The sequence below is a fragment of the Cebidichthys violaceus genome, unplaced genomic scaffold, assembly GCF_023349555.1.
Source record: "Cebidichthys violaceus isolate CVI_PGR_0920_01 unplaced genomic scaffold, fCebVio1.0.p SCAF_16, whole genome shotgun sequence".
Classification (NCBI taxonomy): Eukaryota; Metazoa; Chordata; class Actinopteri; order Perciformes; family Stichaeidae; genus Cebidichthys; species Cebidichthys violaceus.
In genome coordinates, this window is record NW_027176329.1 from 13795425 (window position 1) to 13811003 (window position 15579).

The window sequence follows — 15579 nt, forward strand, 5'->3', positions numbered from 1 at the left end:
AACTCGTCTTACAAGTGGTTTAAGAGCCACATGGTTTCAATCGCACAGCCGATTCCCCTACTGCCTGACAAAACAGAGCACAAAGAGTGTAATCAGGACCCACCGAGCGGAGGATTAGAGGAAGGAGCGGGTGATCAGAGAGGATGTGTCAATTTACGGAGGCCGTCGCCCTTCTGAATTACAGGAAACCTGGGGTTAATGACATTATGTAATCACATCAGCTGAGTCAGGAGGCCACTCAGAGCTGTCAGTCACGATCCTCATAACAGGATCACACTGACTTTTACTGAGGAACACAGGCCCCAGCAGACCACACATTCAGACCTCACAGGCTGAATCATCACCAGGGACACAAACTCTTTTCATGGTGCGATGCATTCACTGTGCTCTTCATTATCACGGGGCTTTGTACTCCATCACCGAGTTTTCTGTCAAGCTGTGAGTCTCGGTTTGACAGTGGTATGCTGTGTGTCCAAATGGGGGCAGCGGCAACAGGCCGTAAACATAATACCAACATATTACCACCTGATAAGTTCAACTTGTTTAAACTTAGTAGTAGTCTATTTACATTTCCAATAGATAAGGGAAAAGATCAATTCCAACGCTCACTCTTCTTTTAGCTCTCTTTCGGTCGCTATCAATACTTTAGCTGCAAAGTATCACTTTGTCTACCGTTCAGATACTGAACAGATAGTATAGAGTGAAAGTCCCAAAACAATATTAAAGGGATAGGTCGGATTTTTTGAAATGTAGTTGTCAGAGGTGCTTGTCCATAGTCAGTGTATAGCTTATAGTAGATGGAGGCCGGCACAGCCTCAGCTTGGAGTAACAGACAGCAAAGTAATACTGCTGTGGACGGGCAGCAGCAACAAAACCTATTTTAGACACAAAAACAATCTATATCTGTTTAAGTGTACGCTGTATTCAGAATATTTTCCCCACTTTACCACCACACAGCCCTTTCAGAAGGGGAACTTTAGTCGTTATCTAAGCTCTCTATAAAGCCACAAGACTTCTTTGACAAAAACAGTACTTTGACCTCTCAGAACACGGGAGATGCTGGTCTCCTGCTGCCTCCGTCGGTTAGTTTGTTTGGGTTTTTGTGTGACCTTGGTGTTTTAACGAGTTAGTTCACCAAATTCACACAGTAACACAAAAAGACTAACCGATCGAGGCAGAGGTACAGCCCAATAATGTTGAGGCTGCAAGACCGAAACAAGCTGAAAGACACCAAAACATTCAGTAGAGCTGAGGGGAAAGACGGGTTCACATCTGTGAACATTGTGAGGTAGAGCATTTGGCTTTGGCGGAGATCTGCGCTTCCCGAGTGCCCTTGTAGCCGTCAACCTTCACACACAAGTAGTACTGTGATCTACTGCTAATGTAAAAATATATTGATTAGAATTCAATCTAGGCGGGGCGAACTCTTCAATGTCTTTTTATGTCTCTGCCTGCAGATAACGTGGCTCCAGTTCTCCCATCTGGAGTAAATCCGACCCCTGGCTGGGCAGAAACGGGATGAGGAATCTGAAACGTGGCCGTCCTCCGATTCGTGCAGCTCGAGTAGCAGCCGAAGCATCCAAGAGCTGCTGAATAACACTGCTGCTGAAACTGGAAGGGTGACATGTGAGCCCCACATCTCACATGAGCGTGAGCCGGATGTACGCATCAGCAACATCCAACAGACACGCCTGATGAATGAAGCCACTTGATACTCTCAGGAATTACAACTGTACAGAAGGGTGACCATACACATCTAGATTCTTTTGCACACGTATTTAGTGCAGCAGCTGCTTATTTATCCCCTGCATTGGATCATTTTATGCTGGGAAATTTCTTGGCATGCAGAAAGTGCAGCAGTGGGGGAAAAAGAAAACGCTGATCTGATGCTGGACTGTTATCTGCAGATCCGACAGATACACATGTACGGGACATTGTGGGGCAACAAGGAAGCAAATCATAGAGCGATGCCTAATCATCCCCAGACTCCAGATTCAAATCTAACCATGTACTTATAGGGTCATCAGGGAACCACATAACAACCCTGTTATGATGTTAAACAAGTCATTTTTACTTTACAAATTTGATTAAGGAGAGGATCCACACATATTGTTTATTTGTCCAACTGGAAGCAGCAATCAGGCCAGTGAATCAATGCATCATGAGGAGAGTTCACATCATGATCACTAAAACACAACTGCTAAAAACTATGTTTTCATTGGACAAGTGATAGCTAAACTTCATAAATTAAATGTTATAAAATATCACCAAAAAAACCTGAATTTATCACAGCTTTGTTGAGAAGTGTGCGCGTGTTCCACTGTCAAAAACAACAGCCACATATATCGCCTCCTTTAGAAAGCACTTCCTGTCTGCTTCTGTTCATGTTAGACAACTCTCAGCGCTCAGGGCTGCAAGCCTGGAAAAGACGGCTGATGACCCAGAATCCCCTGCAGGCCTTATAGTGAGCTGCTGCCTGTTCAGCACTCTGTATCCCTCCTTACACATTAAACACAATGGCGGACCCTGCCTGAGCTCCAGTCACCCATACTGTGAAAAGGGAAGAACTGAAAGAGTCCAACAAAGACCGATGTCATCATTAAACTTGACAAGCACAACACAGGTAATATTTGTGTGTGTGTGTGTGTGTGTGTGTGTGTGTGTATATATATATATGTATATATATATATATATATATATATATATATGTATACAGTGTTTGCTTTAACCCTGAACACAAATGTGTCACCATTTTAAATGTTTTTTGATGACATTTAAATCCCATTTTTTACTTGGTTGAAAAACAATGACTTCTTTAACATTAATAGATAGTAATGATTCAATCTGTTACGACCTACATCTGCAGAATTGAAGAGTGAACCTGCCGATTGTCACGAAGCTACTTTGCCTCTTCGCCACACACGTCTGAAACCCTAAACCGCTCAGAGACCAAGTGCACCGACCCCAGCCCCGAACTTCCTTTTAACGGGATACGCCGTGTTTGAACCTGCCCTGCTAAACAAGCCCCGCCATCGTCCTTTCTCCGCCTGAATTCACAACAGTCGGCTGTTTGTGAAAACATGCTGATACGGGCTAGACAGAGACCCTGGAGTAGAGGGAGTGTTCAAACACACAGAGTTACAGACAAAACTAACAGGAGAGCTCCAAAGGTCAAAGGTTAAAGCCGGTTAAGAGTGCCAACAGGCTGGTAGATAAGCTCATGGGTAAAAAGCAGAGGGTCTCGTTTCTTAATGTGTTGTAGTTGCTTTTGTTGTTTGATTAAAATACATTTTAAAAGAGAAAGACCACTTATTTAACCAGGTAAGCCCGTTTGAAGTGTGAGACCTCTATTCCAAGGGAGACCTGTCCATGACAAGCATAAACAGTTGAATAAAACAATACAAAGATCAGACAACAGAAAGAAGAATACTGAAAAAAGACAGGCGACAGAACAACAGAAAGAAAAGGAGTAAAGTAAAAGAGAAATCTCATATCGTCTGGGTTTTATTCAGCAAACGGAGCAAAAAAATCTTCCTAAGTCTTTGTTCATAAGCCTGAAATGAGCTCAAAATATTTGGGTCAAGACTCAAAGCTGGCTGGTAGAAAGAAAAGAATTCCACGCTGCTTGAACAGGTTAACAAGTCTCCACCGTCAGTGATGGGTAACCTAGGCCATGTGTCAATAGTGGCCTCGCTTGTCTCAACACATACAGAGGAGCATCAACAGGCTCTTGTGATTAAGAGCCGATTCTCTACCAAGTGCCTGAAAATAGCAGACGAAGAATGCACAATGGGGAGCGATGGTCTAGAGGTGACGACATGCGTACAAATGAACTGAGCTGCACTCAGTGAGCAGCGGTGTTGGACACATTAAGTAACTCCTTTGGGAGCGCTCGGTGAAGCGAGGCAGCTTTTGTCTCCTCGGAGCCCTGGAGAAACATTGTGGGCCCGTCTCAGTGGGTTAGGACTCCTTCTGATCCCGCTCCAGGATCATTTAAATGTCCCTGTTCCAAAGTGTTACCACATTCTGCCAGAGAGCTCCAGACAGACCTCGACTCCACACAGCATTTTAAAAAGCTTCTCCTTTGAGCTGAGCCAGCTTCACCGGGCCGGTTGGGTTCTGTCTCCTCAAAGTGGGGCCTTTGTGTCCGTTTAATAGTCTGCTGTTAATCCTTGACTTAGTGAAATGTAGATGGTGCACACTGAGTCAAAGATCGGTATAGAAGTAGCACACTCCATGGCCTGAATACCTGATCAGCTGAGTGTTTGAAAAAAGAATACATTATAGAAAAAAGGCCTTTGGTTTTACTTTGCAAGTTGAGGAACTAACAGTCCTACTGGGTAGATCTAAGGAGAGTGTTGTCACAGCAACAACATGTCAAACTAACTTTTACTACGGTTGTTTTGCGTCAAACTCTGTGGACGTTCAGGTTTTGCGTGCCGATACCAAACAAGACTTTCTCCAATAGCTCAACTTCTATAAATGTGTTTTTAAAACCCATTGTCTCATTTAACAAATAAGAAAAAGGTCACATTTGTTAAACAGCAAACATACAATAACTTTGCCATATAAATTGAATCGTCTAAGATTGCCAAAACTTGATTTAAATCAGGAAGTATCTGATCAAGAGTGAAAAATATTAGCGGATCAATCAGAAAATTGCTGCTTCTCTCTCTTTTACAGCATCGTATAATGAATATCTGTGGGTTCTGTACTGTTGATCGGACAAAACAAGACGCCCGTCTATTTTTAAGATATTTTGATGGAGATTCTTGCACTTTTTTTTAATATTTAATAGACGATTAGTCTCGGCAATAACTGTATGACTAGTACATAATGAAAATAATCAATAGATGCAGCCCTAATGCGATCAAGAAACAGGTAAATAAGATTATGAAACTGACAAGATGTGAAAGATTGGTGTTTGAGACACATTTCGGTCAGATATCATCTTAAGATGAGACATCCAAACTACTACTGTACGACTGGATCTCTAACTCTGTGACAGAGAAGCAGTGAGACACCTGTAAGTGAGGAAGGTGGGAGGAGCAAACTTTGCTGATGTAAACATTTAACCAAGCGGCGGACAAGGACAGAGAAAAAGAAGGCTCGTTCCTTCACAACTCCAGTTAAAGCATCCCTCCCCCGACTGAGGGGCAGGGCAGCACTTGGCCGTATCATTGCAGTTACCGCGGCGATGCAGCAGCCGCTCTGCTCTGCATCTCCCGGCGCAGACGCATTCAACGTGCCGCATGCAGCAGCAGCAGCCGAGTAACGGCTCGTGAAAACACACCGTCTCAGCACAATCATCCCCGCTGACCCTGTCTCCATCCTCTCTGGACACAAAGGAACAAAAGCTTTTCATTCCTTTTATCCACAGAAACACGCAGAGCACAAGAGAGACCAGAGGATTAGGATTCCTCCATCTGACCCAACAGCCCCGAAGCCTTCCAAACTGAACTTTTTGTGCAGCCTGCATCTATGCGATGAGGAAGTCCTCGCCAGAGAGGGATTGTGGGAAAACAAGGCGGTCCCGCAAGCATATGACGATGATGACAGCGGTCTGAAGAAGAAGAAAAAATCTGTTTTTTAAAAAGGGCGAGAGGAGTACCTTTGAGGGAGCTGATCTCATGCTGGATGGACCGTGCAGGATCCATGCTGGCGTCTGCCTGAGGCTCCAAACACCCAGACACCACGGCGGAGGATGCAAGCGTCTCTCTGCTAGCTGCAGGCTGTCTGTATCCCGCTCTCCCTCTCTCTGCTCTGCTGCAGCCACACAAGTTGGCAGCTTAGTGTTTTTGCTCACTCCCTTTCTCTCTCTCTCTCTCTCCCTCCCTCTCTCTCTCTCTCTGCTGCCGGTCTTGCACACAATCCCCGTCAGCAGAAGGAATTGTGAGAAAAAAAAGAAAGAAAAAAAAAGCACGTCTCCCTTCTTTCCCACCTCTCACCCCTCCCCGGTGTCGTCCCGTCTCATCATCGTGGTGCCTCGACCAATAACAGTGGCGCTCGGCTGTCACATCGCACTGCTGAGCTAAAGCAGCCAATGCAGCAAGTGTGAATGATGAGTGTTTTGACTGAGGGGTAGGAGGTGAAATACTGCCGAGATAAAAAGCCACGAAGTAAAGTGATGAATGCTCTGATATGTTGTTTCTCTACTAGTCTAGGAGATAAAACAAACCATCTACTTTGAGGTCTGTTTAAATCAAATGCCAAATGAAGGTAAAGCTGAGAAATATCAAATCACTGGTGGTTTGTTTCTCCTCCATCAGGACAACAGCATCAGTGACTCAGCATTATACTCTGGATATTTAGTGCTGCAGAGGGGACCTTGGACCTGGGAGGGGTTCAGATGATGGAGCGCTTTTTTAGGAAACTAAAATTTAAATTAAATTTACTTTTAAACTTACACCACATGTAAGAGCTGAAATCACTAATTAAAGCTGCAAAATGAATTTCTACAAATGAACTAATTAAATTCAGCTCTGTGAGTTGTGACGCCACCGGTGGCTGTATGTACAATCAAATCTCATCTATGCTAATGGGATGATAAAGTTTTAAGAGATATTAAAAAAAATTAAAAAATCCAATCTACTAATAACAATAATCAATAAACCAAGAGCCCTCGAGGTTTACATCGTTAGACCCTTGGCATATTATTTGAGAAGATGACAGTGAAGGTGATGCTGACTGTGACTCAGCAGTCTCCTCTAGTCTCCAACGACCGGCTGGTGCTCTGATGTGTCTGAAGTCAGCAGTACTGACATCGCTGGTCTGTGTGAAAGGACTGACAGAGGGCAAGTTATAGAGGACTCTTCAGCACTCACAAAACAGGACCAACATGTGTGCAGAATGGGACTATTTAGAGCTGCTCGGGGAAACTTTACAAGTTGGCAGCTAGAAGTTCAACATTTTAACAAAGAGCAATAATTATGTTGGTATAAAAAATTGCAAATTCAATTTGTATAGAAATCCATTAATGCATGCCAACTGTTTTAAATGTGTTCATTCCTGCTCAGTAGATCTTTTAGGTGAAAATGAGATTCTGAGGAAAAGCTCAACTACAGAAAACACAATCAAGAGTGTTGTCTAAAGCTCAGATCATCCACTTCACAATATACCGAGTCAGCACAGATGTTTTGGGGGAAAAAGGCTTTTGCTTTGTGAAATAGGAGCCATTTGGTTTGTGCAGCATAGGATCTATTTGTGTGTAGGTGTGTGTGTGTGTGTGTGCTGCGCTGCTTCTGTTGTCATGCTGCTACTTCAGTCAATAAGTGAGCCGATCAATGACGCCACTCTACAGGATGGTGATCAGTGCTCTGCATCAGGGCCACATGTCCACACGGCTTCTAGTTTCACAGTCAGTGCCACTTCCTGCTAAAGGTTTGTCTTCCTCCTAATTGCTACTATGTGACACAAACTAAGTGTTCACTGCAAGATAAAAAAAACATATTACAAATCAATGAAAATGATAATGTTCTCAGTGCTGGTTTTTAAAATATTCTAGCAGAGCTTTGACAGCTGTTTTTTATCATAAAAGAGAAATAGCTGAAATATTTCACGATGCCTACAAACCGAGCACAGGCACTGAATCGCAACAGGGTTCAGAAGTGCGCTGAAACAAAACAAGGCTCCTGTTGAGAGGTAAATCAACTTCAAGATTGGGGACAAATGAGGACATCCGTCTTAAAATCCATCAGGTCATTTGGCCCAAAATGAAGACCGACACCAGCAAATAAATACATGTTCAAAGAGTAAAATCTGCTCTCCTTTACTCAACTTCACGCGAGCCACCTGGTTTTATCCTAACAGAGAGCTGCTGAATTCAACAGCCTACCTCTGACCACACACACACACACACACACACACACACACACACACACACACAGACACACACACACACACACACACACACACAGACACACACACACACACACACACACACACACACACACACACACACACACGCACACACACACACACGCACACGCACACGTTAGGACTTCTGCCAGATGACTTGCATCGATGTAAAACACCTGCATAGCTAATTACATTATGTCGCTGAAGTATTTTCAGGGTTTGGTTTGGGTTCGCGCTGTAGGAGAGAAATGATTCAGGAGGGCTGAAACGACCCCTTTTACAATCTATACACAATCAATGAATGCTTGTCAGCACGGATCCAGTTTCAGCCAGTTATAAGGGACAGAGAGGGAATAAATACAGCGGTACAGATGGTGGGAGATGGGGGGGGCTGACTGAGAGGATTAACCCTTCAATGATGATAACGGACCCTCAGATGTCAATATTAAGTTTGAGATAGATTAACTTTGTTAACAGAGAACAAAGTCAAACTCTATTCTATTATCCAAATGCTGTTTTTTATTGCCCAAACAGGAAAACAACACAATTAGACAAAGCATGCAGTCTCTTCCTAGTCACAGAGAGACATTCTGTTTAATCAAATATTTCACTTTGTCTCACAGAGGACTTATTATTCCTGCAAATCAGAACTTTCTCAAATCCGTACTCCTGAGACCGGCAGTCTGAACTCGGTACTTTGAAAAAGGTATGCCGGCCGAATTACGTTGGTATTATGGAGGAGCACCTAGGCCCAGAGGTGCTTTCACACACCGAGTCAGGGCAATGGCGAGCCGAAAGCGGTCTCAAGTAAATGGACCTGCATTGTATAGCGCGTTTCTAGTCTTCTGACCATTCGTCCATCCACACACATTGGTACACTGATGGCAGGGGGCTACCGTGCAAGGGCCCATAAGGACTACACTATTCACATTCACACGCCGATGGCACAGCCTTCAGGAGCGATTCGGGGTCAAGTCACAAGGACACATCGACGTGGACTCTAAGAGCCGGGGATCGATCCGCCGATCTTCAGATTGAAAGGCGACCCGTGTGGTTAAATTTTAAAAAATTCGAGGCTGTACTTTTCTCCTCTGTCCTTAATGCATTTTAAAGGTGGACCTCTTCAGGGGCGGTAAACAACCTAGAAGGAAGCAATGTCTGCAGATGACTCTTTTGGCTCGTACAGGAAGGACGTTTCTTTAATAAACACTGGGATGTGATGATGGGGTGTGTACCCAGCCTCTCACAGCGGACATTCCGACTTGTTATAGCAGAGACGGCACAAAAGTAACGGATAACAGTGCTGATGGACGCGCTCCATTTAGGTGTGGCCGTAAGCCATGGCAGTGAGCCTTGGAGCTGGCACACCTAAATGGAACGCAGCCATCTTTAATGTTATTAGCTACACCTGTTTGAAAAGACAAAATGCCTGCAGTAAGAAGGCTCTATTTCTCTAGATCAATAATACCTGGATATGGGGCACAACAGCTGAACATACTAATGTCTAACTTGTACTTCTGCAGAGAAGCTCCCGCAGAGCCGAATGGATGGTTGAGAGCTGCAGAGACGCCGAACCCCCAACTCTTCCACCATTTTTTTTCCAGCCATGCAATTGTGTTGGACCAGTGGTGGAGGTGAAATGTTGCCCTCTGTTTGTAGAGCGCATGTGGCCAGTTCTTACACATTGCACCTTTAATATAGGAAACGGTGGTGCACGCTGTGAAATGTTGAGGTTCACTTTTGCCACTTGAAGGGACAAACTAGTATTTCACAGATGCATGTTTACCTCAGTCTATACATTTAAAGGAGAAGAGATACAGATATTAATGCCATCTAAATGATACATAATATAATAAATACTTGCTTTTTATATCACTATCCCATCCTTACTAGACACTGCTAAATGTAATTTGTATGCAGATTTTGTTCTTAAAATCGGTTTCAAGCATTAAAGTTTTTGCAAAAAACATGAGAATGAATTAAGAAAGTGAAGTTCCCTCGCTAAATGTCACAGTGTGGCATGGGAAGCCACCTGAGTCCACACCCCCGGGTGAACAGACGTTTCTGTTTCCGTGCAGCTGTTCAGTACTACGGTGTCAAAACTCAGTCTGAAACACAGCCAAAAGACTCATGCCCTTCTTAATCAGGGGCGGAGGACCTGATACACCCCACCCCACCTCACCTCTCTCTGGGGTGTGGCTCTCTCTCTCCCCCCCCCCCCACCTTGGAGCTCAGCCGTGAGAAGCTGGAGCTGGACCAGGACACTCTGTGATGAGGGTGTGCCGGTCCGGCTAAAGGCGATATCAAACTCCATGTGCAGTTGTTGCAGCCCGTCCGCACACACATACATAAACAGACAGCCGAGCAGCCGGGGAGTCAACCGTCAGCAGCTGAAAATAATCTGTTTACTACTGCCACTCCTTCTGCTTCTATCACACGTTCAAAATGAGCAAACAGTTTATGTGAGCAATAATAAACAACAAGATATACAGAAATAATAGAAAAGGTGATGATCCTTCTTGAATCTCCTATTTCAGTGAGTCGGATGTGACCCGGGCTTTCAGGATCTACCAGCATATGAAATCTGTGTGGACTATGTATATTTTTAGAAAGTAACCACACTTAAGTACAGAGCAAATTAAATGGTGCTTCTGTTGTTATGCTCGCCTTGTGTGCTCTCTTTCCTCTGTCTGATGAAGTGTGGAGAACAATTACGCTCCTCAGTTAACCCGACTCCCCATTCCCACTGGCCAGAGGTCTGGTCCCCGAGAAGAAAAAACTACTGATATAAAAAAAAACGTCTGCAGTGCAAAAAAAGGTTCCTATATAATTGCATTTACACCAGAGACACACACCAGAGGAAAAAAGAGGAGCAGTGCACAAGTCATGATCCATTTTTTTTTAAATTAGATAATAATCAGATTGAATGGTGACTTAGCATGGAGCATGTTGCATGAAGCTTTGATGATTTGTTGCTATGGTTACTGGCATTTGAATATACATTTTCCACTAGTTAGTGTTGACCAGAGCTAACCATGGATGTCTAAAAGAGAACTGGATACAGGAAGAGCGCCGGGCTTTGAAGACAATTTGACATAGTGGACAAACGGTAAATCAACTTCCTAGTACAAACACTTAAATAGCCCTTATTTGATTCATTCGGTCCTTATAGTTATAAAATGAAATTCAAAGTTCCTTCCAGAGGCTTAATGAACTGTCATTTATGTGGGCGAGCTGGAGCGGTTGGGAGGCGGGGTTAAAGGAAACTCTAGTGCGCCTGCTGTGATATGACTGAACGAGGCCCCGCCTCCGACGCTGTATCCATCCATGGCACTAACTAACACGCGCCCGACAGCCAATCAGGACCAAACATTTTCTATGGATACACGTTATAATACCTGTTATATTATTCCAAGATTATGACCCCTACAGTTAGCTTATGTAGCCTTATAGCATCTCTTGTATGTAACGCATTTGTAGCAGTTCATAAACTCAAGAGTAAACTAACTAGCTCCCTTTAAAAAAAAAATGAATTTACTGTTTTTATTTACATGTAACTGACAGCGATGGTGAGTTTGCAGCTATCTCATCACAGGTTTGTTGACGCTTCTGTATGAAGGTAGATTTGTGTCTTTATTACGCAAACAAAAAAATATGTTTTGAAAGCAAATTTCTCGCACTGCAATCAAAAATCAAGTTTGTAAGTGAAAATATATAAACTGAGAATAAATTATTTGTTAGTTTTGCTTATGAAACTATAATTTTTGGTTGCAAAACAAAAACCTTTGCTTTCAAAACGAAAAGCTACGGTTTCAAAACCAAAAGCTACCAAAAGCTACGGTTTCAAAACCAAAAGCTACGGTTTCAAAACCAAAACCAAAACGTAAAGCTACGAGTTGAGTTTGGATGTAGTGGGCGGGGCATACGCTGCTGAATGAGCCAGGAGTTTCTATTGGTGGGTTCGACTTGGATCCCGGCATCTACTTCCACTGTAGAGGTTACTGTGATGAGCGGCATGGAGGTAAGTTGACATTATATTGCTCTGTTAGCACTTCACTTTGTTTTCATGTTGTTAGTGTCGTAGAGTCTCTTTTTTTAAAGAACGACATGAGGTGTTATTGACATGAAGCTTCACTTTCTGCGTGCATGTAACGTAAGTCGAACCCACTAATAGAAACTCCTGGCTCATTCAGCAGCGTATGCCCCGCCCACTACATCCAAACTCAACTCGTAGCTTTACGTTTTGGTTTTGGTTTTAAAACCGTAGCTTTTGGTTTTGAAACTGTAGCTTTTCGTTTTGAAACCGTAGCTTTTCGTTTTGAAAGCAAAGGTTTTTGTTTTGCAACCAAAAATTATAGTTTCATAAGCAAAACTAACAAATAATTTATTCTCAGTTTATATATTTTCACTTACAAACTTGATTTTTGATTGCAGTGCGAGAAATGTGCTTTCAAAACATATTTTTTTGTTTGCGTAATAAAGACACAAATCTACCTTCATACTTCTGTAGTCCTTTCACTTAGTGCAGTGGTTCTCAAACTGTGAGGCGCGCCCCTCTAGTGGGGCGCAGTGGTATTACAGGTGGGGCGCAGGGGGAAGAATTTTTAATTTTTTTTTGCAGAATTATTTTTTTTCAAGAACTTTATTGAGAACTTCACGTTACAAAAGTACAAAGTACACAGACATAAAACTAAGTCATTCATAAATACATGGCGAAATGCCTGTACTTTCGTGTAAATGTTTACGTTACGCCGTTAACAGGTTACGCTTGCGCGACAGCCAAGCTCCTTGGCGACTCACATGTGAGCTCCGCTCATCGAACAGAGGGCTGTGGGCATTCTGCTTCCCTTCGCCACATCCTACCTCCGTGAGATCGGCTTTTCTGCCTCTCTCAAAACCAAACATAGATCTAAGTCAACATTGAGCATGAATGGAGAGTGACCGAATCAAGTCTGCAACCCCGTTTTAAAAAGATTTGTAGTGTAAAGCAGGCTCACTGCAGCCACTAATACTGATACAACTTGATGGCTCACACATATCGGCACTACTTTTGTTTTGTTTTGCACAGGTTGCACGTTATTGTTGTTTTGAAAAGATATGCAGTGTAAAACTCTAAATATTAGTTATTTTTTGCACAGATAGAACTTTATTTGCATTGTCCTAACAAAGTGATTTTATTTGTTTTTGTCTGATGCAATCTGGTTCACTTGAACGTGATTTTCTTTATTATTTGAAAAGGCACAGATGGAGGAGTCACAAAAGGTTGTTATTTCAATAAAAATTCAACACGGACCATTTTGTTACAATTTTGTTGGGGCGGTGGGGCATGAACATTTTTCTTCCTCCAAAGTGGGGCGTGACAGAAAAAGTTTGAGAACCACTGACTTAGTAAGAGACACCATCGCTGTCAACTTCCTGATGCTGGGAGGCTGATATTAACTACAAGGCGTCAACACAAGAGAGCAACTACAGAGTAACACGGTGTGTGTGTGTGTGTGTGTGTGTGTGTGTGTGTATGCATGTGTGTGTGTGTGTGTGTGTGTATATGCATGCGTGTGTGTGTGTTCTTTGAGACACGTTCGGACAGAAGAAAGAAAGAGCTCTTAACAGGGAGACATCAACACGGGAGGAATTCACAGAATGTGCCAAGATGAAAAATGGATTGTGAGGCCCGCTATCCTTCAGATCTACAACCGTGAAAGAGACACATTCAGGCCGTCTCTTTGCCTTTTGTGTAGCACTGACAGAGATCCACTAGAGGCTGTTCTAGGGCCACCTGGAGGAACAATTCATTACCTAAGAACAACAGATCCATTCTGTGTGGCTGCTGCTCCTGATAACTGTGACCTTAAAGATGCGAATGAAGATGAAGAGGATTACAAAAAAACGTTTAAAGGGTCAGGAAATACATCTGCAAAGTGATTTGGGTATGATAAGATTGTAATTGTATTTATTCTGTTTTTGTTTTTACTTTGACCACCATGAACTTGTGATATATAAACCTGCAGACCGCTCACGGTGAGCCTTTTAATCCTCTGATTGAAGTAAAAACAAGTTGCAGTGTTTTCAAATGACAAGGCCATATTTTGAATATCAGCATCTTGACTACAATTGTATCTCCATAAGTCGATGACGTGATTCACACCTACGAGCTCGTTCTTTCTCAGCCTTGAGAATTGGATGGAAAGGTGAGACACAATCAATGTAAATGTGGTTATTGTTGAATCACTGCTGCAGATCCACGAGTAAAGAACCTTCCCATGCTTCAGCAGTAGCTGGGCGTGGACTCGTGGAAAAGGCAGCAGTGCTTTCTCAAACTCAGGCACCCTGCTGAAAGAGTACTTGCCAGCCAGCTCACTGCTGACATTCCTGGCATTAGTCTGGCTTACTGCAGCATGCCAGGACCAGGGTGTTAGCACCATTGTTCCACAGCCCAGGACCCTCACACCGTACACGGGTTAGGCTGAAGGGTGAACGGTCGACACATGGTGAGACTCTTCTGAAGGTCCCACTTCGTAAACGACAGATTGATGTTTTCCTATTGCACGGTTGTATTGAAGTAATTAATCATACCCAAAATGGACATACAGAGTGCTGCAGGGATGACATATTTTTGTGGGCTAACCAGGAAGTTAGCATCGCATTGGTTGCGATGGGGAAGAGCCAATGGGATTTTTCCACTTGATTTTTGATTATTGTAGAACACATACTTCTATGATACTTACACTTTTTGTTTGGCAATATAAGCTTCACAAATGAACACAGATTTTATGATTTTTGAAGGGTGAATGCAATCGGCGGACGTAAAAAGCTAACGCTAGGCTATGAACGCACTACACCACAGTCACAGGAGCGCCAGCAAACACGGCGAGGCTGTGAAGGGGTATCCACTGTTGTATTTCATGTTAATCTCTTCAGCTTGTGTTAACCATATAACTCATTTTCAGGCATTTTACCAAAAACCCGTCGACTTTGAGACGAGGGAACCAGAAGTGCAAAAATGCTGACTCATTGCCGGGTTTTAGCGCCACTCTTCATGTGGGGATACAGAATTGAACACAATGCTGCAGAGCACAACTCTTTAGCTGGAATGGTACTTCAGTTTATTTTTGCATCCACTCACAATCTTTTATAGCTCCACCGCACAGAGCACTCAGGCGGGATGAAATGACAGTTTGTGTTTGACTGTATCCTAGAAACAGAAGTCTCTCTGCGACCAGACTCATTTATCCGCCAGTGACATCATCCCCACAGGCAGATTAGAAAGACATCCTTTCATAGTGTCACTGCTGTCGGTCAATATCTTACCAGACGCACAGTGTGTCGTGTGTCATCTGTCTCTCCGAACACGGTGGGAAAGCAAACACTGACTTCATACTGTCAAATAACCTGAGGTGAAAACCTCATTGATTCTTCTTCTTTCTTTCTAACTGATACAGCAACAGTTAAAGCAGATGTGCAGTAAGCAGGAAGAGAATCATTTCCAGACAAACACCTGATTGTGTGTTTTTGTCATAAAGTGATTTTGATTCTTTTTTCTGTCTTTAAAGTTGCTCGCTTTGACGGCTCGCAATTTTACAAAATGAGGACAGTTATATTTGTCACATTTTAGCTCTATTTTCATATGTATAAGTTCTTAGAAATGACAATTTGCCTATAGTTACTATAGTTACTTTTTTTATTGATTAACTTAACATTTCTGCAACAGACCTCTTTTATTCA

At 43.0% G+C, this 15579-nt stretch overlaps 1 protein-coding gene across 3 annotated transcripts in view; it reads right to left on the reverse strand.

Annotated features, from left to right (window-relative positions):
• The window catches only part of pleca (plectin a), a 94359-nt gene that overhangs the window by 59646 nt on the left and 19134 nt on the right, over nucleotides 1–15579 (reverse strand). The window contains exon 1 of one of the 3 annotated variants that reach the window (XM_068711411.1): nucleotides 5612–5865. The exons of the other annotated variants lie outside the window; for them this stretch is intronic. Within the exon in view, the coding sequence (XP_068567512.1) occupies nucleotides 5612–5657 (46 nt within the window). The 5' untranslated portion in view covers nucleotides 5658–5865. Of the gene's footprint in view, nucleotides 1–5611; nucleotides 5866–15579 lie in introns of those variants that run through there. 3 annotated transcript variants of the gene reach the window in all.